A 24358-nucleotide genomic window follows, 5' to 3' on the forward strand; every position below is an offset into this window, starting at 1 on the left:
AGCCTGATGGCTGAGTTGCAACAGTTTAGTTTTTAAGAAGGATCTGGACACACAGGAACTTCAGTCTAACAGTCAAATAGATGGAGTAGAGGTGGGTGCCACAGAGAAAGGTTGATTCCATCACCCTGTCCAACAACAGAGGGCAGACAAAGCTAGCCAGCAGTGGGCTACTGATGGGCACATAGGTGAAAACACGGAAAATGAAAGAGTTGAGATTAGAGTGACAGACTTCAGGTTTGTAGAAAGATGAAACTCACTCTGTGAAAAGTACAGGGGTCTGGAATTAGGGAAGTCTTAGTATGAACCCCAATTCCATCATTTGCTCATTGATTGATTCTTTCATATAAATACATTGTTGGTGGGTATCTGATGGGCTGGAGACTTGGCCAGTGGCCAGAGTGTGCTCTTATAAAAATCTCAGAGGACCCGGGAATGATGATTAGGACTTTAGGCTATCTTAACAGCAAAAATGATGTTATTTATAACACCAATGTAACAATTGTACCTAGTCATGCTGTTTTGGGGAGTAGATACAATAAATGAAAGCATTCAGCAAAGGAACAGAGCCAGATAAGGTCCCCAGTGGAGGTAACGACCATAAACATCACATGCCATCAAGGCAACAGCTACCCAAGAGAAGGCAAAGACTCATTTCTGTAGCTGGTTCACCTCCCCAGGGAGTGTACTACAACCCCCTCTGACCCTTCCTACATTTTAAAGTCCTGATCTATCTTCCCAATGTCAATTTCTTTAGTCTCACAAATTTCTAAAATAAATCAGGCTGCCTTTTGCTTGGTGCTTCCTTCTGGCTGCCTCATCTCTGCTCAAGCATCCTATGAGGGATGCAAACTTGAGCAATCCCCGGCCTGTGTCCAAAAAAATTTCTTTTATGAGTTCTCTCTGTTGAGCGACGGGAATGAGCCGCGGGCTTCAGGGGCTACTCTCCTCACAAGGAAACTGCTCCTGAACCAGTTCTGTCTGGACTGCAATAAGCCAGGAGAAGACGACACGTGCATACACAAGAGGAAGAAGACATAAGCGCAATATGCAAGGACAGCGCCCCGAATAAAAATCCAGAAAAGGAACAGAAGACTGCAGGAAAAAATTATCAATATGCAAGGCACAGTAAGATCAAAGTCAGATTACTTAAGAAAAAGGGAGTGTTTCTTTAAATGGAAAACTACATACTTCTGTCCTTGGAGTGTACTCCTCAGTGCATTTTGGTCACAAAGACAGGAGACGAGTCCTGGAGTTCATTGTGCATGTCGCTTCAACACAGTCACACAGCGAAGGTACTCATCGTCTGGACCTCTGCTTTACTGCCCCATTGGGAGCCAGGGGCCAGAAGCCATGCCTGTTCACTTATTTCTGTGTTTTCTTGCTAACTGTTCCACATCAACAATGATGAAGATAAGACCATTGATCTAGAGTCTTGCTTTCCAAGGAAACTTCCACAGAACAGGGTCTGTGAGAGCATCTCCTGGGCAGGTGCATCAGAAGCAGGAGTTTGGATGGATAGAGGAGATGGGAGGGGGCATTGTCCTCCTACTCTGCAGGGCAATTTTGCTTCTGTATCTCTTTGTTTCCACCCAGCTTCATGGTAGAGGGATTGATAAAGAGTAAAGACAAAGACGTCCCACTTGGAAAGGAGAATATGAGCTTTTGGATACAGGTTTCTGTAACGATTTTTCAAACAACTTTAGGAAGACATTTTAATATATGAATATATAAATTCACTGTCAAGTGGGTTCAGTAATAAACATAGGTCAGGACAGGGTTGTTGTGAGGAATGAGGATGGATTTAGATGATAGTGCAGTTCTCCTTGGCTCCGTGGCAGTATCCAGATATAGGCCCTGTGTCCAACAGAGATGTAGGGAAAGCTTTTGCTCGCATGGCAGAAAATTTACCCAGCTATCACTGGGGAACAGTGTTGCCTGTCTCTGCCAGGACCAAGGGGCTCGCCCAGTGAAGCTGGCAATTATCGAGCTAAATTCATGGCTCTGGTTTGAGGGTGGAAAGCTCTACTTGGCTCCGAATCTCATCTCTATTATTTTTGTGCTGTGTGACTTTGGCCTCATTTACTTTAGTTCTCTTAAACTGGGTTTCCTCATTTTCCAAATGGAGGTAATACAGAATTTACAAAGTTTTGAGGAAGCTTAAAGGTAGCATCTATGTACAAAAGATCCAGTGCATAGTAAGTGTTCCTCTATCTTATTTTCCTCTTTGAGTGTTTGCCACCAGAAAGTTGAGAGATAGATCCATATTTAAAAGTAAGTAACTGCTGCAGGTTCCAGCACTCTCTCTCTCTCTCTCTCTCTCTCTCTCTCTCTCTCTCTCTCTCTCTCTCTCTCACACACACACACACAAATAAAAATGATAGAATAAATATATTTTGAGAAAATGTTTATCTGTGAGGTGAGTTCTGAATTTATAACTACTTTTCTCAAACTACTCTTAACTTAGCAGAGAACCTAATGGTCCAATGTCTGATAGTTTCTATATTATCTAGCCTGTATATTTAGATTTGATTAAGACATAATTATATTATAATGTTTGGCTGACTTGACTTTATTGTTTTTATTTGTAATATTCTGATCTTAATTTTCTTTTTACTATTGTGTTATCATGGATGCTCTTTCTGGCTATTTCTCTAGATTCTTGGCAGAACTGGGTGGACAGGCTTTAACTGATAAAAGGAAAAAATGTGTCCTGATTCTGACTTGTTAAAGGCTGTGTACTCTGTACCCCAGTTTCCCCACATGTAGAACAGGAGCAATATTAAACATATAAGCTATGACATAGAAATGAGGGTTTACTGTAGAAATACGGTTCCCAACTAGAAGTAGGTGTCTGGAGGGTGGAGAGATGGCTCCGTGGTTAACAGTGCTTACTTGCTGTTCTTCCAAAGGACAAAATTTGGTTTTCAGTGTCTAATCAGATGGTTGACAATTTCCCGTAGCTCACGCAGAGGGTGTGCTAACTAAGGATAGCCAGTGAACAAGGGAAATCTAAATGTAGCTTGAGGAAGACAAACATCCAAGACCCCATGTCATAGGGATCCAACTGTGATTTGTTTTGAAGCATTTTTGTTTAGTCTGGAAATGAGCAAGGAGAAGACACATAAATGCAAGGGCTAAGGAAGCAGATATAAACATGATATATAAGGAGAGTACTTGAAGAAAGACCGAGAAAACAATCCCAGTGAGAGAAAGATCACAGGGAAAAAAAAATTGCAAGTACTCAAGGCAGCCAAGATCAAAATCAGATTACCTAATAAAAGCCAGCTTTTCTTTAAATGGGAAACAATGCACATTGTTTGTCCTTGAAATGTGACGTGCACTGCTTTTTAAAAAGAATGCCTAAGCACTCCACAGCAAACAGCCCATATCTGACAGAGCCCCGTCACCCTGCTGCCCCAGAGGTCATTGCTCCTTTACAATATTGGGAGGCTTGACTGAATAGATGTTGCCAAACAGAGCAGTCACTGGTAATAGATAAGGCCAGAAAACAGACCTAAGGAAGGAGAGGCAGGGTTTGAATAAAGCTAGGGCCCACCTGCTCAATAATGAAATAACTGCCCAAAGCACGTCCTTCTATCATCTTTCCCCGTGCAACAACTCTCCTCCTGCCTCCCTCTCTCAAAGCTACCTCAAAATTTGCACATAATCTCAGCTGCTCTTAAAGACGCCAATTCAGAAGCCAGACAGCCACTTCCCTAATGTCACAAAAATAGATTCAATTTTACATACATCAGGGTGATTTTAGAAGCAATTTCTACATCTCTGGTGTAAGCATTACTTACATTTTTTTCCCCCTTCAAATCTCATCCCAGTAGTTCCACGGGGCATTTTAAAAGTTACCTGATACATTTTGGGGCACTAAAAGAAAAAAAAAAAAAAAAAAAAAGAAATCCCCAGTGTGTTTATAGCTGCAGCCTTAAGATGTATAGAAAGAATTCTAAAATATTCAGTGAGCCAAACAAACTCAACATTTCATAATAATTGAATATAACTAGTCAATTGAAAATAATTTTTCTGTATTGTAAAAAGGAATATCTTGAAAATAATATGTATATTCAGAAATTTAGGAGTGCATATGGTTTGGTGTATGCATGTATGTACAAACGTAAAATGTGGGCACCACACACACACACACACACACACACACATCCAGCTGTGTGGGAAGACTAGCCTTGACCTTTAGAATGTCTGCTCAGATTCCACTGAATATTCTCTTTTGGGAAGAACCCAGCTCAGTCTTCAGCATTCTTGTCTTGGAGATCTAGGTTTTCATCCACAGTGCAAACCGTGGTGATATTTTTTTTGAAAGCCAAGAAATCAGTGTGACCTAGGTTGTTGTCCTCTATGACTATCAAGCTTGAGACTAAATACCTGCAATTTCAGGGTCACAGTGATTGTCACGCTTCTTGAACTGTAATCTTTCAGCATCTGAGGTCTTCCCAGGGCATTTTTTTATAATAGGAAAAAAGGGTGCACATGAGGCTGTGTTGTACTAGGGTCATTTTCAAGGCTACACTTGTGGTGCTCAAAGTGGAAGAGCCGGGAACAACTCAGTGCAACTTGGTCAACCTTTCTTCAAGGACACACTAAGCCCGTTTCCTAGGCAGCCTCCCAGTGCCTGTCCAGTTCTGTGTCTGCCTCCCAATTCTGAATCTTGTGAAATCCATGAATCCAGGTAATTTGCCCAGATTAAGGTCAGGAAAGGACTATGTGCAGGGTTAAACAGATCACAGATAATCTCTTATCTCTAAGAAGACACAAGAACCAGATATTTGTTCATAAGATCATCAGTATATTTTTATATCTCTGTCTTAAACTCCATTATACAACTTTAAGTAGTATTCAAACTTAGACTCTTCAGTAGGGTAGAGTGATATCATGTGGCTGTTGATAAAATTGAGAGCAGTAAACAGTACCACTATATATTGCATCTTTTGCCAAAATAATTAACTTAAATGAAATCTGATAGAAAATCAGATTGTAGACCACTCTATGGAACAACTTCCCCAGACTTTAGCAAAAATGTCATATTCCTAAAAGGGAAAATAAGGTCAGGAGACTGTAGGAAGCCAAAAGAGACAGCAAACGAAATGCAATGTGAGTGTCTTAGCTGGATCCTGATTTTACAGCAAAGGATGCAGAATAGTCTGGGGACACAAGGGAACTTTAAATGTGGACTTCTATCTTCTGTATCATTGGATCAAGGTCACACTTCTCAAAGAAGACTAATTCTATTGTGGTCTGTCGAAGGGCTGTTTTACATCATAGGAACCACATACCCAAATCTCTAGAGGTGGAGTGTTCCAAAAACTTCAACTTAACTTCTAAATAGCTCAGGAAATTGTGTTATGTTCAGTGAGAGAAAATGCAATCAGATGTCAATATTGAAAAATATTAACTACTGGTGAATACAGGCAAAGGTTAAGACTTTTCCTTTTTCTCAGCCTCTTTTGGGGGGCGGGGAGGGTAGGTTTAAACTAATCTGTCCTCCCAAAGACAGCACTCCTACATTTGAAAATAGTCATTGCCTTCCTCAAACTTCTGTGTTCTTAACCAGGGCATCTCTAAGGACCATCTGGATGGTGTAACAAAATCCACAGGCCTTTGTCTTATCCGCATGTCCTATCTCTTATCCACAAGGAGATTTGGCTCAGAAAACCTTCCAAGTCTCATGCTGCATTCCAGCTTAGGGATCTTGTATCCATGAGACATGATCTATGTAACTCTTGGAAGCTGAGATAAACATATTTTACTTCACTAGGATCAGCAATACTAAGTATCTCATAGGGTTATGGTGGAAACAAGAATATATACATTTCTTTTATTCTTTCATTTTCTCATCACTCCACATCCCCCAGACAGACCAGATATAAAGTGGTCTTTACAAACAGGGTTTCCTCTGTCTATAATGCAGAAGACATATAGTGAAATGTATTATCTTATTATTAAATCCAGGAAAGAATCAGCTTATATCATGGTTCAAAGAATAGAACAAAATGCATCCTTCTCAAACCAGGTCACCAAACCAGGCTTACAACTACCTAGCTATGGCGTTCGTCTTGGGATTAGGCAGTCATAGAATCTAAACTACTTATATTAGCCAAGGACGCCTTAGTAACGCTGCGTGAAGATGAGGAGTGTCTTGATCTAATAAAACCAACCAAGGCTTGGGAGGCACAGCTTCCAGTATGGGCATGGAACCCAGCTGCCTTGGAATTTTAGAGATTATTTCTTTAAACTTCAGTTTCTTCAATATTAGGGACAAAGACAGAAACATTCCATGACTCATCTACCTTACCCAGAAACTGTGAAATAGTTTTGAAACTTGTCAGCCACTGACTTCAGTAAGGTATGCTTTTTTTTTTTTTGCTTTAAGGTCACATCCTCCTCCTCCTCTACCTCCTCCTCCTTTCTTTGTAACTATTATTATTTTTAATTACCTGTCTCTATTTAGGATGATGTGTTCCCATTCCTTCTGCTTAGGCATAGAATCTAGTTGGTTCATTTTTTAAATATATGTCGATTATGGATCTGTGAGGACATGTGTACGTTCACATGCATTCGCCTGTGTGTGCACGCGAATGCATGTGACATTAGCAGTTTTTAATCTTGTAACTACCTCAAGCATCCCCTTCCTTGTTTTTTGAGGCGGGGTCTCTCATTGGACTTGGCTATATTGGCTGTCCAGCAAGCGCTAGGGAATCCTCCTGTCTCCACTTCCCCAGTGTTGAGCTTATTGGAGCATACCACCCACACTAACTTTTTCTTTGTGTACTGGGGATCCAAACTCAGGTCTTTACGCCCATGTGACATGTTTATTGGCTGAGCCACCATTCCTGTCCCATATTCTTAAATACTCCCCTTACAGCAGGTTGGCCTACCCTAAAGCTTTGTCAAGAGGAAGACCCTTCATCTCTGATATCCCAGGAACGCATAAGGGATGCCACAGGAGAGGCATCAGGGCCAAAATTGACCACTGATACTCCATTCACCTTGGTTGGCTTGACTTACTGAATCCATTAACATCCTGAGAGCTGGAGGAGAAGCCTTCATCATTTCGGTTGCTGCTGAGCTTGGCGGTGGGCTTGTCAGTTGAGGCCACGGGCCCCATCTCCCTCTGGGCTCCACTCTGTGTCTCCTTCTGCTTCTTAGCCAGCTTCCTTTGGGACATGTGCAAGGGAAAAATCACAGTCAGATGGATCTAGTTGCATCAGAGGACTGGGAAGGCAGGTTGGTGTCTTTCCTCATTCCCCACTCTCAACACCATATTTAGTCCATTCAACAGAAACAGAGGCAAGGCCAGCTCTCTAATGTCAGGGTTAAGCAAACACCATCCTCCCAGAAACTGAAAATCATTTTCATTTAATAGGTAATATGCAATGTAAATAGTTATGTTTGTAATGATGAGCATGTTATATATTTGAGTTTATAATCGGAAATCATTGAGACTTTATGATATGTCCCCCACTTTCTTTTTAGAGGGAGGAAAAGGTCAGGCTCTTTCTGTTATTTCCCACACATCTAAACACCATCGTCAACAGTCCCACTGTGAACTTCTTTCTCTTTTTCAATTATATCAAACAACAGAGACCTTTATTACTCACTAGGTGAAAGGTCAGAGGCTTCTTTTATGGACCTAAATATCTATTTTACTTATATTTTAACCAATAGGGCTTAGGTACTTCATACGAGATATAGTTTAGCCTTTCTCAGGGATTACCTAGTGAAAGAATCTACAACTGAGCAGTAGACTGAAATAGGGATTGGTGGGGGTAAAGGTTAGTCTTTTAGCTCAAAGAAAGAGAAGCCATTGATGGATCTGAGTCATAGACAATAGTCCCAGAGAATCAGGGAGTCATTTGTAGTCATAACAGTGTTTAGGAGTAGTTCTCAGGGTTTGGTATAAATCCGAATAACCTGAAGATGTAAGATAGCACTCAGAGGCCTAGATCCAGGACAGGAACATAACTGCCAAGATCGGCAGGAATCTGGACTCCAACCATTGAGGCTAAACCTCCTTTGGCACTAACTAGGCAGACATGGGTTCATAGCCTACCACTGCTGCCTGCCTGGGGCAGATTTCCTGATCTCTGTCCATACTGATCTCTTCTACACATTGCAGTCCATAACAGGATTATCCTCCCACAGACATAAGGATTAAACGAGGCAGCATATACAATACATAGAGCACAGTGCCTGGCACATAAAGGACATGGTTGTGGCCATTAAATCACTGCTGACTCAGCTGATCACCCTCCAGCAGTCCTGCTGTGGAATTCCATCTGTCTTTGAATTATACAAAGTGACAGCGACTTTGATTCCTCACTGGGGAACTAAAAGGCCAAAGGTTTCTTTTTTTATGGATTGAAAATCTATTTTACTTACATTTAAACTGTTGCAGCTTAGGTATTTCATAAAAGACAAAAAAATATGATGACCTTTCTTGCTTGTAGTCCCTATGGGTTTTTCCAACACGCATACACCTAAATATAGTCATTATGTTCCTATCAGATGAAAATCTATGGGCTAAATAAGCATTTCAGGATGAATTTCTCTGAATCTACTGCTCAAGTCGTCACAGAACCTGGTTTCAACTTTAACCTTGGTTATTCTTGTCTCACTCCAGAAAGAACAGGCATCCTAAGGGGGCAAAGTTAAATGTAACATAGGAACAATTGTCCCAACCATGAGATAGGTCATACCAAGAGTTAAGGATGCTCCTGCCACAGCAAGCACAGAAAAAAAGGACAGCTCTTGATGGAGAAGTATTTAAAGGACATTATCTGGGACCAGCTCCTATTCGACAGCCTCCTCCTAAGAACACGGGTCCAATATGTAGGTCTAGATTATATGGAATTGGTAAATGGCACCTTTAAATGACGATAGTTTGAGAAGTCTTTATGTATAAAAAGAGACAGGAGATCCTGTTTCCCATCTAGGGTCCCAGAGAGAGAGAAGCAGAGGGAGCTATAGCCAGAACCCTAAGAAGAGAGTTGAGAGCAGGCAAGATGGGCTGAGGTTTTCTCTTGAAGGGTCTGATCAGTCCTAGATGAGCACACTGAGGAAATCATGGGACAAAATACCAGACTCCACTTTCCCCAGGCTCTGACTTCCCTTAGCAGCTCTCACTAGCCGAGTCTAATTAAGAGCTACAGGTGTCAACAGACCCCTCTGATGGAGTCCCTGCAGAACACGTTCCTGCAGTAGGAACACGGCAGAGAAAAGGACAGGGTGAATCTGGGTCTATGAATCTGAACCGAGAAGAAAATAGCTTTTATAGTTCCTCATTTGGCCATAATTTGAAGATCGATGCAGCCTAAAGTAGAATTCATTTATTTATTCTTTAAAAAAAAATTGGCCTGAGGAAGGAATTGCACTCAAGAAAAGAAACACATTTTTGGTCATTAATAGATTGGGCATAGGCTGAGTGTTGTGCCAGTAAAACTACTCCAGGTAGTCAGAGAAAGGGGAAGAAATGATGGCTCAGCCTGGCCCTTCCTCACCATCACCAGGCAGCCAACAGGCAAAGAGAGCACCAACAGAAGGGAAATGGACAATTTTGTAGCTGATGACATTTCAAAATTTTATACTTCATTCATTATCAAAAAAGAGTGGGTTTAAAAATGCATATGTGACCTTCTTAATCATAAATTTGAAAGAATATACAGCAGATATTTTGCTTCCATCCAAGCTCACTCACATTGCCCCAGCAGGAAATAAAAAGAAACCTGATAAGAGAATTAACTTGAAAACTAAAAATGAGTATGAATCAGAGGCTTTGATATTTCCTTGGGGGCAGAACGTCCAGCCAATCTCATTCCATTTAGGGTAAATAATATAGAGACAGTTGTCTTCAGCACAAACATTAGCTTCCAAAGGAATAATAATATCCAAAAGAGGTCTCACTGTTTCTTGGAAAAATGATATTTTATAGAATTTGGATAGAACCAAAGGGTGGGGATGGGGGAGAAAATCTGAGCTTCTCCAACAGAGGGGTATTTAAAAATTTAAAAACTGAGCTATAAATGGAAACTATGTGGCATCTGTATTAGCCAGATGTATGTAAAAAAATACCGGGGACAATGAACTTGTAAAGAGAAAAGGTTTCTTAGAAGTCACTGACTTAGCAAGCCCTCTCACTTGCTTTGCCTCTAGCAAGGGATGCACATTTTATATGTACCTGGCAGAGCAAACTGCTCACAACAGGAGCCAGGAAACAAAATGATTTGCATAGGCTGCAGACTTAAGATTCTCCCCCTCAAGCCTTACAGTTCCATAGCACCTAACAGCACTGTCCTCTTGGCCCAGGCCCTTAACACACAGTCCTTTGGGTGATGGGGTGGGGCTTCTCCAAACCATAGCAGCATCTAAGTATCTAACCCACAGTGTATATTTTGGTCATGGGATTCCTAGATGAATGTCTTGGCAATAGAAAAACACAGCCCTACAGGTGGAACTGCAAAAGGTATGGAAAAAAAGAAAACACAAACTCATAGTTGGAGGTCTACCTCTATGCGTTTTGAAATCAAAATTTAAAAATGAAAAAAAAATATCCCTACCAACAGGAAAAAGGTATTTTCCCTTCTGAAAATACCCAAGACCTTCAAATTATGGTCTAGGTCTCAGCTCAGTCTCCCATCCACACCTCTCAGCAAACAGCAACTATGTCCCACCCTACTTTGCCCAATACTCTTAGCCTGGGTGTGTCCTTATTCTTTCCCACTGGGCATCTCTCTTCGTTCTTCAAGCTGAAAGTCACCCCAATGTCAGAGCTGCTCTGAGGCTTCTTGCGGCTCTACTAACAGAACTGCAATTTTCTCTTCTCTGGCTGACTCATTCTTTGAACAAATATTTGAGCACATACATGTACCAGGCTCTGCTAAATATAAGAAAGCAGTGTCTTCGTCACCTTGACCCTCTCTCTCTACAAGCCCAGAGATAAATGACAAAAAGAAGCCTTAAGTAGGTAAGTGCAGAAGTATAAAACCACAGAGACAGAGAATGCTAAGAAGAAATATTTGGCGCCACAAGAGAGTCAATGCTTTGGTTTGAACTCTGGCAGAAGGCCAGGAAAGGTTCCGACACCATGTCACCTAAGCACTCATCTATTCTTGTGACACCCGCTCCACTCTCACCCACTGGAAAGCACCTCTTGGGAGAAGGGCTTTTGACTCCTTGTACCTCCCCCAATTTCTTGCTGAGTATCTGGCACATAGCCCATGCTCAACAAATTTGTTGCACAAATTTCCATGATTTGAAGTGTAGAAAAGATTGTTATACTGTGCTATGTACAAATTATAACCACTTCAAAAGTAGGTAGGTACAAACCAAAGGGAAGGGAAGCCCTGCATGGCATCAGTCTGTGCCTTGGGATATTTTGGATAAATAGCTCAGCATTGCAGAATTACTGGAATGTTCATGGAAGTCTGTTTTTGTTGTTGTTTGTTTGCTTGCTTTTTTGTTGTTGTTAAGGTCCTATAGAGTATTCCAAGTCAGAATATTAAAAACAAAACAAAACATAACACCCAAACACCATAAAATAGTCACATGACTTGTGGGGTGGGCCTCTCAATAATGAAGGCATGGATCTTTAGGGCCTTGAATACTCAAGCACTTGTGAATTTCCTGAACTTGCAAGAATTTCTCTATTGGTTTTGCAATTCTTGTCAATTGGGTCACAGGATTTCACCAGCAGGGGGTACCAAAAGCTGAGGAAAAGAGAGCACATAGGAGCCTATGGATTCCCCTGCAGGACATTTCTAGAGATAGAGACTATTTCAAGGCAGCAATCTAAAACCAGGTAAAGAAGTCTTCATCTCTTCCCTAAAATTATTTTTTTCCCTTTCGCTCATGAGTGTGTTGGACAGGAAGTTAACGTGCATGCTCTTTAAACCTTTTTGCTTTAGATAGACTATCCTGAGGACAACAAAGCAAAGCAAAACAGACATGAGTCCTTTCCAGGTCAGGGGTGAGGATCCCTACTGCTGGAAGAGTTCATGTAGAGACTGGGAACGTTCTTGGAATAGAAACAACCAGGGACCCCCACATCCACTTTCACAACCCCCCTCCGTCTCTTTTTGTCCTGGATCAGGAGAATCCAGCTTCTTATTAAAAACCTTGGCAGTTCCACATAAGGATTCTTCCTGGAAATGACCAGCCACATGCACTCTCCTGGGCAGACAGTGACCCAGAACTTTCTTCCTTCCCAGAGGGTTTTGTTTCTGGCCCACGTTTCACTAGCAGCTCTGGGCAGAACATCTTGGTAACTCTCAGACACTTGACCCTTGAAGCCACACAGTATCTTAGCCCATAGAAGGCAGAAAAAAAAAAAAAAAAAAAAAAAAGAAGAAGAAGAAGAAGAAACAAAAAATGTAACTGTGGCTGGACACCAGTTAAAAGAAAGCATCCTTCACACACTTTACAGCTAGAGTATACAAACATCTGTCTCATGATTGATTCTCTATCCACAAACGCCTCTCATAACAGGAACACAACACACCGTATTTTCCGTCGTATAAGATGACTGGGCACATAAGATAACCCCCAATTTTTCCAGTTAAAATATAGAGTTTGGAATATACTTGCCCTATAAGACTACCCCTTTTCCCATGCACACCCTGTGCAGAAGACTCAGGCATGTGTCTATTTGCAGGCAGGGCACAGACAGCCAGGCGCTTTATTAAATGCCAGCAGAGAGCCAGTTTGCCAGCCTACACTGCCCCTGTAAGGCATGCTCCACACTCAATCCAAGTCAAACGGGCAGGTTCTGGTGGAGAGCCAATCTATGCTGATGCTCTCCTCTTTGAAGTACAAGAAGATGTGTGTAGCTTTCTCCTCAGTCACCGCACTCCTGACTATATGTGCCGGACATATGAATCAAGCTGCAGGTAAGTGCCAGTGTATAAGATCACCCCTGACTTCGCACAGATTTTTTGGAGGGGGTGTTAAAAAGTCATCTTATATGCCAGATAGTCTCCCATTTCACAGAAGGGACTCCCTCTTCCTAAGCCTGTACAGAAGGCTCTTAGTCAAGGCACACAGCACATATGTAGGAGACAGAACCCAGTCCCTGTTTTCTGCCTTTAAACTCGGACACCTGTTTCAACAGTCCTCTCTTATAGGGATGGGATTAGAAATACAAATCAGATGACAATACCGTATGCTTAGAAACCACACACTTTGACTGCGGGACACTGAGAAATCGAACTGTAAGAGAGCTCGAAGTGTCTTTCCTGCTGGCTAGTTTTCATATAATGCCAGGAGGAAAAGCCAGCTACCACAGGATAAAAGCTATCAATAGCTTTACCCAGCTGTGAGCCCTATGAGCTGCAATGCTAACCTACCAGGAAATATGTGTCCACTGGTGCAATAGTGATGACTGATAAAGGGATGGCTGACAGCTTTCAGGGTAGATTTGAGGTTTGCTGCAAGGCGGGAACTCATGCCTGGTGCTGTAAACCTGGTCATGGGTCCCTGAGAAGGAGGTCATAGACCCTAGGGTGACCATACTATTGCTGATTTGCTATGTGGATAAAGTGTCAAAATGACCCCTAAATATTTGTGTTTACACACATAGATTAGCACTTCTTTTAGCCCTGATCTTAGAAGCTTCTATTTAAAGCTGGCAGCCGTTAATGCAGAGACTCATATCAGGTCAAAATGATAAGAAGAACTGACTACCGGGTACTTATCCCTAAATGAAACATGCATTTTTTTTTTTTTTTTTTTTTTTCCTTCTCCAAGGCTTAGAGAACACCACTGAAGAGGGGCAGAAAGAGCCCGGAGAGAGGGAGGAGAGCTGTGAAATATTGTCTCCTGAACATGACGTGGCTGTTGCACCCATGCACACACAGCAGCGGTGCTTGCCTGAGTGTGACCTGCCCAATACTGAGCCCCTCAACATTCCAATATGGAAGGGGATAGTGTACATGAGGCCGCATTCCTCTTGCAGGAAGAGCAGGAGGCAGTTAAAATTGCCTCTTCAGTGGTGTGAGCACTGGGAAACTGTTCTTCCCTAAGTAAGCCAGTTGATTAAAGTAAGAGGATGAAGTAGGAGAGGAATTTATTGCAAAGAAGCAGAGGTTTGGCATTAGGGAGAGTAGGCAGGAGAAGGCAGTGGTGGAAACGGGCAAAGTACATTATATGTTATATATTTGAACTTGTGAAAGTACAAATACATTTCTAACATGCAGATTTAGTCCTTGCTACACACAATTCCAATCTCTTACAAATGCAGCAAAAATCCTCCTCAGACCAAACTCCACTAACTCAGATTTCTTGTAACTGAGTTAGAGACTGAGCTCCATCAAATCTGAGTCAACAGTATGAATTGAGGACATGGGTGTGTGCAGGGTTTGTAAGATATTACAACATTTTCCCTTGTAGCTGGTTGGGGATGGTGAAATAGTTAATATACAGACAACCGTGGCAGACAACCTGGCACCGAAACCTCCAGACTAGCTGTGTGAGTAAACTCCCGTGCTACATGGCAGCAGAGGCAGGCACTGGAATGACGTAGCTTGCAGCCACGGAACACCAAAGATCATGAGTCACCACTAAGTGCCATTTCGTTTTAATTTTTACGAGTGTATATGTTTATGTGGGTACACATAACATGTGTTTGATACGTGTGGAAGTAGAGGTCACCCTTGGGTGCTCTTTCTCAAGAACCATCCATCTCGGTTTTATGGAAGTGGGTGTCTCATTGGCCGAGAGTCTGCTGAGACTAAGATGGCTGGCCGGTGAACTTAGGAAATCACTTGTCTCTACCTCTGCAATGCTAAGGGTACAAGTGCATAAAATCATGCACTTCTTTTTGTTGTTGTTACGGTTGTGGTTGTTGTTGTTGGTTCTAGTGATCAAACTCAGGGTCTTATGCTTGCACAACAGAAACTGTACTAGTTGAGGCATCTCCCAGGCTTGAGTAGAAGCTCTGGTTGTTCTAAACCATCTGGTATGCAGTAATTTGTTATTGTAGCCTTAAGAAACTAATGCAATTATAATAAAATATATAATGCGTATACCACACTCATTTAATAAGCATTTGTTCTGCACTTCCTTTATTCCAGGCACTGTTCAAAGACAGTAGGGGCAATGTATCAGCTCTAATAAGGATATGGTTAGCAGCAGTACTGCCAACACTTCACAGATGAAGGAGCAAGACAGAGAGATCTTAAAAGATTTGCATAAAAATAGCCAAGCCTTTCAGAGGCAGAGCAGAGATTCAAACCCAGGCAGTCAAGTTTCTGGATGCTCTTTAAGATTTTTTTTTTTTCTTTTCTGGTTATGTCATGCTCAATCAATGCAAACTGCTTGCTCATCTGGCTCCCATTTTCCCAGGCAAACAGACACCCACACATGTCCTTATCTGTGGAGAGTTCACAATGCTCACTATGCATCCTGTGTGTGCACTGCCTCTGTTAGGTGCCTAATCTGAGACTGTGGGGCCTTTCCCTCTCTTTGAATTGGAGTTTCTCTACTTTCCCAAGGTTGACAAAGTTACACATGTAGTCGTAGCCTCAGCAGGCCTTATTATGGTTTAAATGTCCAAGGGACCACGAACATCACTTATCACCTCCACCCCTCGGATGCCTTGCTTTCTATGTCAGCGCCTCTGAGGATATTTCTCCACTTCTTTCTCCCGACCGTGCCTGTCTCTTCTGAAACAGACTCTTCTTTTGCCTAAGGTGCAGTTAGACCTCCTGACATGCTCCTGAGCTGGTACAGATCCAGCATAGCAGAGGGCTATGTGTGTCAACAAACATGGGGCGCTTCCATATGTGCCCATGGACACACTATTCTGGAACCCTGAAGTAGTGTCTAGTGGCAAACGCATGGACTCTCAAGCCAGACTGCTGACTCTCAACCCATAGTCTGCCATTTATTAGCGCTGTAGTCTTGGGTAGTTTCTTCCTTCTTGAAAACTCAAGTCTCCTCATGTATCAGCTAGTGTCAAATATGAATTCTCTTGCAGCTTCAGGGTAGATGCTGTTATAAAGAATTCTAAAGTACTTATGCCTGGGCATATTACCTGCAGAGTGAGTCTTATAAGAATATGCCTCTTGTGATGTTTCTTGATGAGTAAGCAACGAGGAGGGAAAGAACATTTCACAGGAAAATGAGAACAGAATCCATGGTTCAGATGCTGGGTGTTACCCTGAATGCTTTCAAGCCCCAGAGCTCTGAAAGTCCTGGGCTGGGAGGTAGCCTTTCCAACTTTAGTGCTATGGAAATAGTTTTGACCTTAGCCCTGCACTGCCAAGGTTGGAACTCTCTATGTGATCATGATAAAGTCTCCATCTTCATGGAGTAAAGAGACTTAGTTTCTTCCTCTGTAGAAGCTTTACTCTTGTCTACTGCACGACTGTATAGATTAAATGTAGTCACTGCGGTCGAGGTGATAGCTCAGTTGATAAAGTGCTTGCCTTACAAGCAGGAAGATAGGAGTTCAACCCTCCAGAGCCCAGATATTAAAAGAAAGGCAACATAGTGGCCCATGACAGTAATCTCAGTGCTGGAAGGCAGAGGCAAGTAAATGCCTGGTATTTGCAGGCCAATTAGTCTGGCCTACTAGGTGAGCTCCAGGCCAATAAGAGACCAGGAAAGGGAGAAACAATGTAATTATAATCTCAAAAAATTAATAAAAATGAAAACAAATACCTAAAGTGGATCGCATCTGAAGAATGACAGGGATTCATCTACACGCGTGCACATAAACCTCATACACACATGCACCGACATGTTTACAAATACGAATTCTCATTATTGTCACTATCATCACCACCATCAATGACTAAACATGGAGTAGCTCTTCCTTTGGCATGATCTGAGTTTTGTTTTCATCTGCTCCCTGACAGGAACACTCCAAGGAACCAAGGTAACTAACTTTTCTGTCTTCACCTCCTGGCCCCCTCACTCCATGCAAATCTTGATTACATGACACCAAGCCAAAGTAGACACACCAGGGAAGACGCCGCCCTCCCACGGCTGTGCAGGTGTACAGTTTCTGTTTACACAAGTTTGAAGATATTGGATTATCTGGACTGGAAGGATCCCTAGGGGCTGCACCATCCTAACCTACCTAGAAAGCCCCTGTAAATAGCAAATCAGCAACACCAGCGACAAGAACCTAGTCCCTCTGCGGACAGCTCCTTAAAAGAAGCACAGTGCCCTATGTAGGAGGGATTGCAACCCACATTAGTTTCTGTACTCCAGCACCTAGTTCCACACTTAGCAGGATATTTTAAGTGCTTTTATTATGTTGAACGAGTGAATGGATGGATGGATGAGACTTTTACATTTGAAATTTCCCATAACATCAAAATCAACACTATTCTGTGCAAAGTGGCTGCACTTGACCAACTCGTCCTCCTACGGTGGACACTGGCTTCATTGTGCAGAGGTGAATAGCAAGGATGCTCAAGGCTGCTCCTGCCCGCACAGCTTGTACATGCATCACAATCACCTACAACATTTGCTGAAACAGGCAGGGTTGGGCTCCACTCTCAGAGTTTTGGAATTTGTAAGTCTAGGGTAAAGTTAAAAAAAAAAAATGTACATTTCCAAGTTCCTAGGAGATCGTGGGCTCTGTCCTTTGAGAAGCACCTGTTTACAGCATGTCATCCCTTGCTCAAGAGAAGCACAAATGCTACTTCTGCGCTGCCTTTCGCTGTTAGTACCTGACACCACACTCAGACCCTCCCGCTGACACTGGGCTTAGAATGGAATACTATTTATTCAATATATTCCATTTTCTTGAGATTTTATTCCAAGGAATAAAAACAACAGCGAAAATAAAGGCCATAACATATACAATAAAATGACTCTGGGACACTGGTTCCTAGGTGCACTAATTCCATCAATTGTGGCACTGTTGATATTTCAGATGATACATAATGTTTGCTGGCATCCTTGATCTCAACCTTCTCTCAGGTATAACATAAAAAATGTCTCTGGTTGGGTGTGCTGGCACACGCTTTTAATCCCAACGCTTGGGAGACTAAGGCAGGAGACTTCCCAGTTGGAAGTCAGTCTGTACCACACAGCGAAACCTTGCTTTCAAGAAGAAAAGATCTGTGAGCATTGCCAAATATTCTTGGGGTCAGAGTGGAGAATTTCTCCTACCAGTAGGTACATATGTTTCAATGAAATACTTTAATTTTTCATAGATTCTACCGTGTGGCTCGTACCTTGAAAACAGCTGGAAGCTTCATAACACCACTGCAAAGTGGTGGTTATTTCCTTTTGTTTTATTGATGAGGAATCCCAGGGCCCAGGAGGGTTAATTCTAAACTCATAAACAGGTAAAGGGAACAGGTGGATTTGGAGGCCAGTTCTTCAATCGACAGAGCCTGCTGTCTCTTTCACCTCCTCTGGAGCCTCTATTTAATAGCATTCAATCCGTTACAGCCTCATAAATGTCTAACAATAGGGAAGCGGTTCAGTAAATTATGATACATCCCCTGGATGGAATATTATGCAACTATTAAAATGATGGAATGCCATTAAAGATGAAAACTATGTAATAGCACGGAAAAACGCTAACTGGATTACATTAAGTTAAAATACTAAAAACTAAAACCGTGTCTACATTGTGATTACAACCATGAGGTAGTATATCTCTGCGTGGATGGCTGATAGTAGAGTGAGGACATTAAGCATAATTTTCCTTTTCCTTTCCTTTTTGATATTCATTATTACCATAGTGGTTTTGTGATTTTTTTTTTCTAAGTAGTAGCAAGGTACTGATGAAACGCAGGATGTTAGGATTGCCAGGGATCCGCTTGAATTCCTGGAATTCGAGTTTCTCTGAGCTCACTGAATGTGGCAAAGGGTTGCTGGCATTATTTGCCCCAAATGGCCTTATGACACGTATGTTTTTGAACATAGGACCCTTTTATTTTCTTGTCCAGCTTCCTCAAAGCACAACAAGCCATAAATGCAAAAGAAATACCTCTAAAGGTGTCGGGATAGGTCACTCAGGAAACAGGGGCCCTTAGGAACATGGGGTCTTAGAGTGGAAGCCATGTCTGCCTGTTGAAGGCACTGAGCAGTGTGCTGGTCTCATGTATTATGTATCAAGACTGGCCTGGCACCCTGGCCCGGCCGAGCAGGAGAAGCTTTGTGAAAGGAACATCTGATGAACTGATTGGTGTGTCAAAATGTCATTAAGGATAAATTAATGGACATGTTACTTTGGCCGTAAGAGACAGTGCCAGCAAGACATCAGGCAGCCGGCAGGCTGTTTTCCAGCCCAAGACAGACGGCGTTTTGCAATGGAGATTCATGGTCTTTATGCGTCGCGAGGTGCTTTGCAGGGAGAAGAATAAACAGAAATGCTCCAGCACTTAAGCACCATAAAATCACAAGCATGAGATAAATTAATTAGTGTACACCAAGAAGGCGGCTTGTCTGTCTGCACTTATGGGGAAAGCAAGAATGGATGGCACTGGGCTAGAGATGACAGGTCCCAACACCAGCCTCCGGAGAAAGCAATTGAGTTTAATGGGCAATCATAAACTGCAGCTGATGGAAAGAGAAGTCTGGGCTGCATTTGTTTCTTAAAGGAAAAAAAAAAAAAAAAAAAAAAAAACCCAAGCCAAACGAAAACACAAACAAACAAAACAACAACAACAGCAAAAGATTTCTGCCTACTGCTTTGAAGCTCTTTGTGTCTCTGGGTCAGATGTGTAGGGACCTGGAGAGACCTGTGAGCCAGTTGTCCTTCTAGTGTCAAGGAGGAAGGATTATAATATCTCAACATTCCCAGGGTCACTCTTGGGTACCTTCTGCTCTCCTCGATAAGGAGTGCTTTATTCTCTTGTAACAAGAGGCTCACCCCCTAACGGCCAGCCATATTGTTAAATCATCACTGTCAGAAAACCCATTGGGTTTCCCTAGCATCTTTCTTGTTGCCAATAAATAATAAGAGCAGGGGTTCTTGAGCTGTTACTGGTGCCAGGCCCTGGTTTGAACCTCTGGAGGAAAATGAAGATCTGGAAATGGTGGGACCGTGATCCAAAGCTAGGCCCACAGAGACCAAAGCTTGATACTGTAGCTACCACTCGGTTGTAACTGTTGTAGCCATTGCTCCCTGAATGGGGCCTGGCTTGCAGAGCAATATAGCCTATGAGAAGACATAAATATGGCCAGTTTTTTTGGGCACATCCTGGGCACTCTAATAAACATCTGGGTTGGGTTTGCCAACCAATCTTTCCTGCATCGTTACTTTGTATGGGAAGTAAGTTATTTTTCCACTTAACACATTTTTTTTTTGTCTACTGAAAGTTAAGTCAATTGAAACAATTAATTGCTTTTCAAAATATGGAAATCAGTTTCTTGTCTATATATTAACAATGAACAATGAGAATGGGGATTTTAAAACATCAATGCCATTTGTAATGGCATGGAAAGATCGTGACATTCAGACATAAATCCACAGGTCACACAAAGAACTATGCGTCAAAAACCATGAAAGATGTAAGAACAAAACAAGAGCAAGAAACTAGGCATGTTTAGCAAAGTTTGCAGTCCGAGTATTGCAGAAGCTGCCGTAGGAGACTAGCGAGTTCAGATTTAGGCTGTCTATGTGGTGAGTTCAAGACCAGGCTGGCTGCAGAGCAAGCTCAAGCACAAAGTGGCTGGATGGTGAGTTCGAGACCAGAATGACTACACAGTGAGTTCAAGAAAACGTTGAGATAAATTCATCTTTTTCTGTGACTGTCCAGCCTACTGCCCTTTGTAGTGTAGCTAATAGGGCCATACTCTTCTGAAAGAGAATAAAGGAAGACCTCCCCCCCCACATGAAGATGCATATAGCATTTCTAGGCCAAAGACTTGATGTCATAAAGGCCTCAGTGGTCACATAGTCAATGTGAAGATTCAGTGTAACCCAGTCAGGAGACAGAATGGTTCTTTTCCACAAGTGGAATCACCATTGTGTATTTATTTTAAAAGATGAAACAAAACAAAACAAAACAAAACAAAAAAACAAACCAAACCAACCAACCAACCAACAACCAACCAAACAAACAAACAAAAAACAACCCTTCAAGCCTCAAATGCCAAGAAAAGATCACCGGGGATATATTATGTGAAATAAGTTTGTCATTTGACTACTGTATAACCAGTTATTTCTGTGTCTGGTACAGATGAATTTAAATAAAATCTCTCCATGGCACAACCCATTTATAAGACATTATTATAAACAAAAATGTGCTAAGAGATTACATTTAAAAGTGGGACTCAAGAGGCCTGTTTAAAAACAATCACAAAACAGCCTCCACCCTCTCCTCTCTTAAATCTCTGTCCTAGTTCTCCAATGTGGATTATAAATTTCATACCAATTATAAGAAGATGAATGACTTCTCTGTTTCATTTCTCATCTCATTTATACAGAGAGCATATTTAAAGACATAAAATGTTTGTTACAGGGTTTTCTGTTTGTAGTTTTTCCTATTATAATCTGACCCCATAGTTACACTTTCAGGTCAGACCCAACTTTGGACCATATTCATTGCATGTTTTCCTTGCACTCTGGCTTATAAATGGTTCTGTGGGGCAGAGGCTATGGTTCTTGTTAATTTTCTTGCCTTGTAGAGTAGTCTGCTCCAGAATTTCTGGCACATGCATCATTCTGTGCATTATAAGACTGTGATGCTGCTAACAGCATCTCTTTCTCAGATAGCTCTTGCCCCTGGCCACTTTTGTGAGCCTTCCTTTCCTCAAACTTAAGATGGAATTTTCTCATTGGGTTAGCATAAAGATTTCATGAAATACCTATGTGAAAGTCATTTGTAAATTGCAAAGTAATAGTAGACATAATGGGGCTGGCGAGATGGCTTAGCAGTGAAGGGCACTTGCTGGTCTTGCAGAGGATCCAAATTTGGTTTGCAGCACCCACATCAGGTGGCTTACTACCATCTGCAACTTAGCTCCAGGGGATCTGGCACCCTTTTCTGGCCTTCCAGAGTACATATACACACATACACATGGGAACCCACAGATAAACACAGACACACATGTACATAAATAAGAATAAAAAAATAAATCTTTAAAATAGAAGTAGACATAAAGCACAAAATACAATAATCATATATAAATTTAAGGTCCTTAGCATACAATAAGCAAATGGTGTGTGTGTATTCCACATTTTCCTAATCCATTTGTAAGATGATGGGCACGTTTATAGTGGTTTAAGCAACGCACAAAGCATTCAAGCTTCGAAGCATCATATGGCTCTCTCTTGATACGAGTAGCTTTTGCTTTTCCATGCCACTTAATTTAGAAATATTTTAAGAGAGACCCAGATTATGTGCCCGTATCACTTTATCCTATGTTGCCCTCATAAGTCCACACTGTGCCTCTCCAATTTGGTATTACTATTCCCAATTCGCAAAATGGGAAACAAGAGGCTCAGATTAGATGGCTGTAAAGCTACAAGACAGCCTGGGCAACAAAGACAGACTCTGCATCATAATGAAGGAAGGGAGTAAAAGAGGAATGAAGGAAGGAAAGGAGGGAAGCGGTGATTGAGTGAAGGAAGGAGGAGGGTGCAAGGGAGGTGCTAAGTCAGACACGAAACCCAAATCTGCCCCTTTTACCACAGGGTGTTTACCAGTATGGGCATTCTCTTCCTCACTAGTCCAAGCAAAACCACTGTTTATCACTCTCAAATGATGAGCAGTGAGATTATAGGAGTAAATATACTGAGGATGTTTCCCTGCCCTGGCGACTGGGAAATATACCCATGGTAATCTGGTCAAAGCATCCATGGTGAAATCTCCTATCAAACCAAACCAAAACAAACAAAATAAAACAATGCCTTAGGTCCTACTCCTTCATGATAGTTTTTGTGTTTAGAGAAAAGATAAGGAAGGGGGTGGGGGAAAAAGAATGGCATAGAATCCTATTCCCATCAGATCTGAGCTTAGATTTTTTTTTTTTCTTTCTGAGAGGGTATCCTCTTATTCTGTTGGTGCCCTGATGACAAATGGGGCGGGGAAGGAAGAACAAACTACAAAGAGTGTCCTGGTTTTGTTCTATTTCTTAAAAAGCACCTCGTTGCTAAGGTGTTTCCTGAAACAAAACAATCCTTCTTTAGTTCTGGGGCTCAATTTGGTTTATAGGCTTAATAAAATTGTATTTTCACATTTTACAAGAACTCAAGTCTTCCATTAACAACAGCGTTTTTATGGTACTACGCTTTCCATGTTTCTACTTAAAAATGTGGGTGGTTATAACTTACCCCACACTCTCCTGCCTCTAGGATATTCCGCACACAGGTTCAAAGCCATTGGGATTAAAAACTTGCTTTAGAAAGCAGTTCAGCCAGCTGGTAGTGGTGGCCTATGCCTTTAATCCTAGCACTTGGGAGGCAGAGGCAGGCAGATAGCTGTGAGTTCAAGTTCAGGCCAGCCAAGCTATGCAGAAAAACCTTCTCTTGAAAAACAACAACACCAACACCAACACCATCAACATCAACAACCCCCTGCAAAAAAGCAGTTCATCCTTTCTTTTGTTCTTCCCCTGTTTATTTCTTTCTTTCCTTCTTTTTTCTCTCCTGTCTTGATTAGAGAGGTGATTTCACCAGCAGCAGTGAACTGAAACAATTGGAGAATATGTTTGCCAGGAGACCAGCCATGGCCAAAGAGCCCTTCCAACTCATATTGGCACCCAGACCATGGTGAGAAATTGTATCAGCAAATAATTACATACAACTGAAATATGGGCCTGGGACATTACGGCCATCCCTTAAATGCCTTCTATACATATAAGAATAACACAATGGTTGTCTACTCAGTAAGGTTGGGTCGAAAAGATGGCTCACTGGGTATATAGTACGTGCAACCAAGCTGACAACCTGAATTCTATCCTGAAGACTCACACAGTGGAAAGAGGGAGCCAACTTCTACAACTTGTCTTCTGACTTCTACACAGGTGACAGAACATGTGCATGCCCCACCCCTACATGTACTCACATAAACAAATCAACAAACAAATGTAGTTTTTAAAAAGAAAACAGTACCATAAAATGTCCTATCCCCTGGAGTCTTGATTGGCAAACTCAGGTTCCATCATCACAATGAAAGTAATTTCTAACCGATGACCCTATAGAACCCAATTCTCACTTGGAGTTTTTGGCTAAATGATTAGGTCATGCCTTCACTCTCCTCTTTCAAATTCCCCTCTTCAATGATGTTGGACTCTCAAGCTCTTCCAAATGAGGAGTCCTCAAGCCTGGTTTCAGGTTTATATAAGCTAGTGGACTTTACCATACTTACATGCTAACTGAATCATTTAATTCAATTATCTCAAATACTTTTTTGCAGGTTGTAGA

General features: G+C 41.8%; 1 protein-coding gene across 1 annotated transcript in view; it reads right to left on the reverse strand.

The window, feature by feature from the left end:
- Positions 1 to 24358, reverse strand: part of Ptprt (protein tyrosine phosphatase receptor type T) — a 1134114-nt gene that overhangs the window by 108599 nt on the left and 1001157 nt on the right. Inside the window, exon 16 of the mRNA XM_051143721.1 lies at positions 7033 to 7181. Within this exon, the coding sequence (XP_050999678.1) occupies positions 7033 to 7181 (149 nt within the window). The remainder of the gene's footprint in view (positions 1 to 7032; positions 7182 to 24358) is intronic.

This window comes from Acomys russatus, chromosome 4 (assembly GCF_903995435.1).
Source record: "Acomys russatus chromosome 4, mAcoRus1.1, whole genome shotgun sequence".
Lineage (NCBI taxonomy): Eukaryota > Metazoa > Chordata > Mammalia > Rodentia > Muridae > Acomys > Acomys russatus.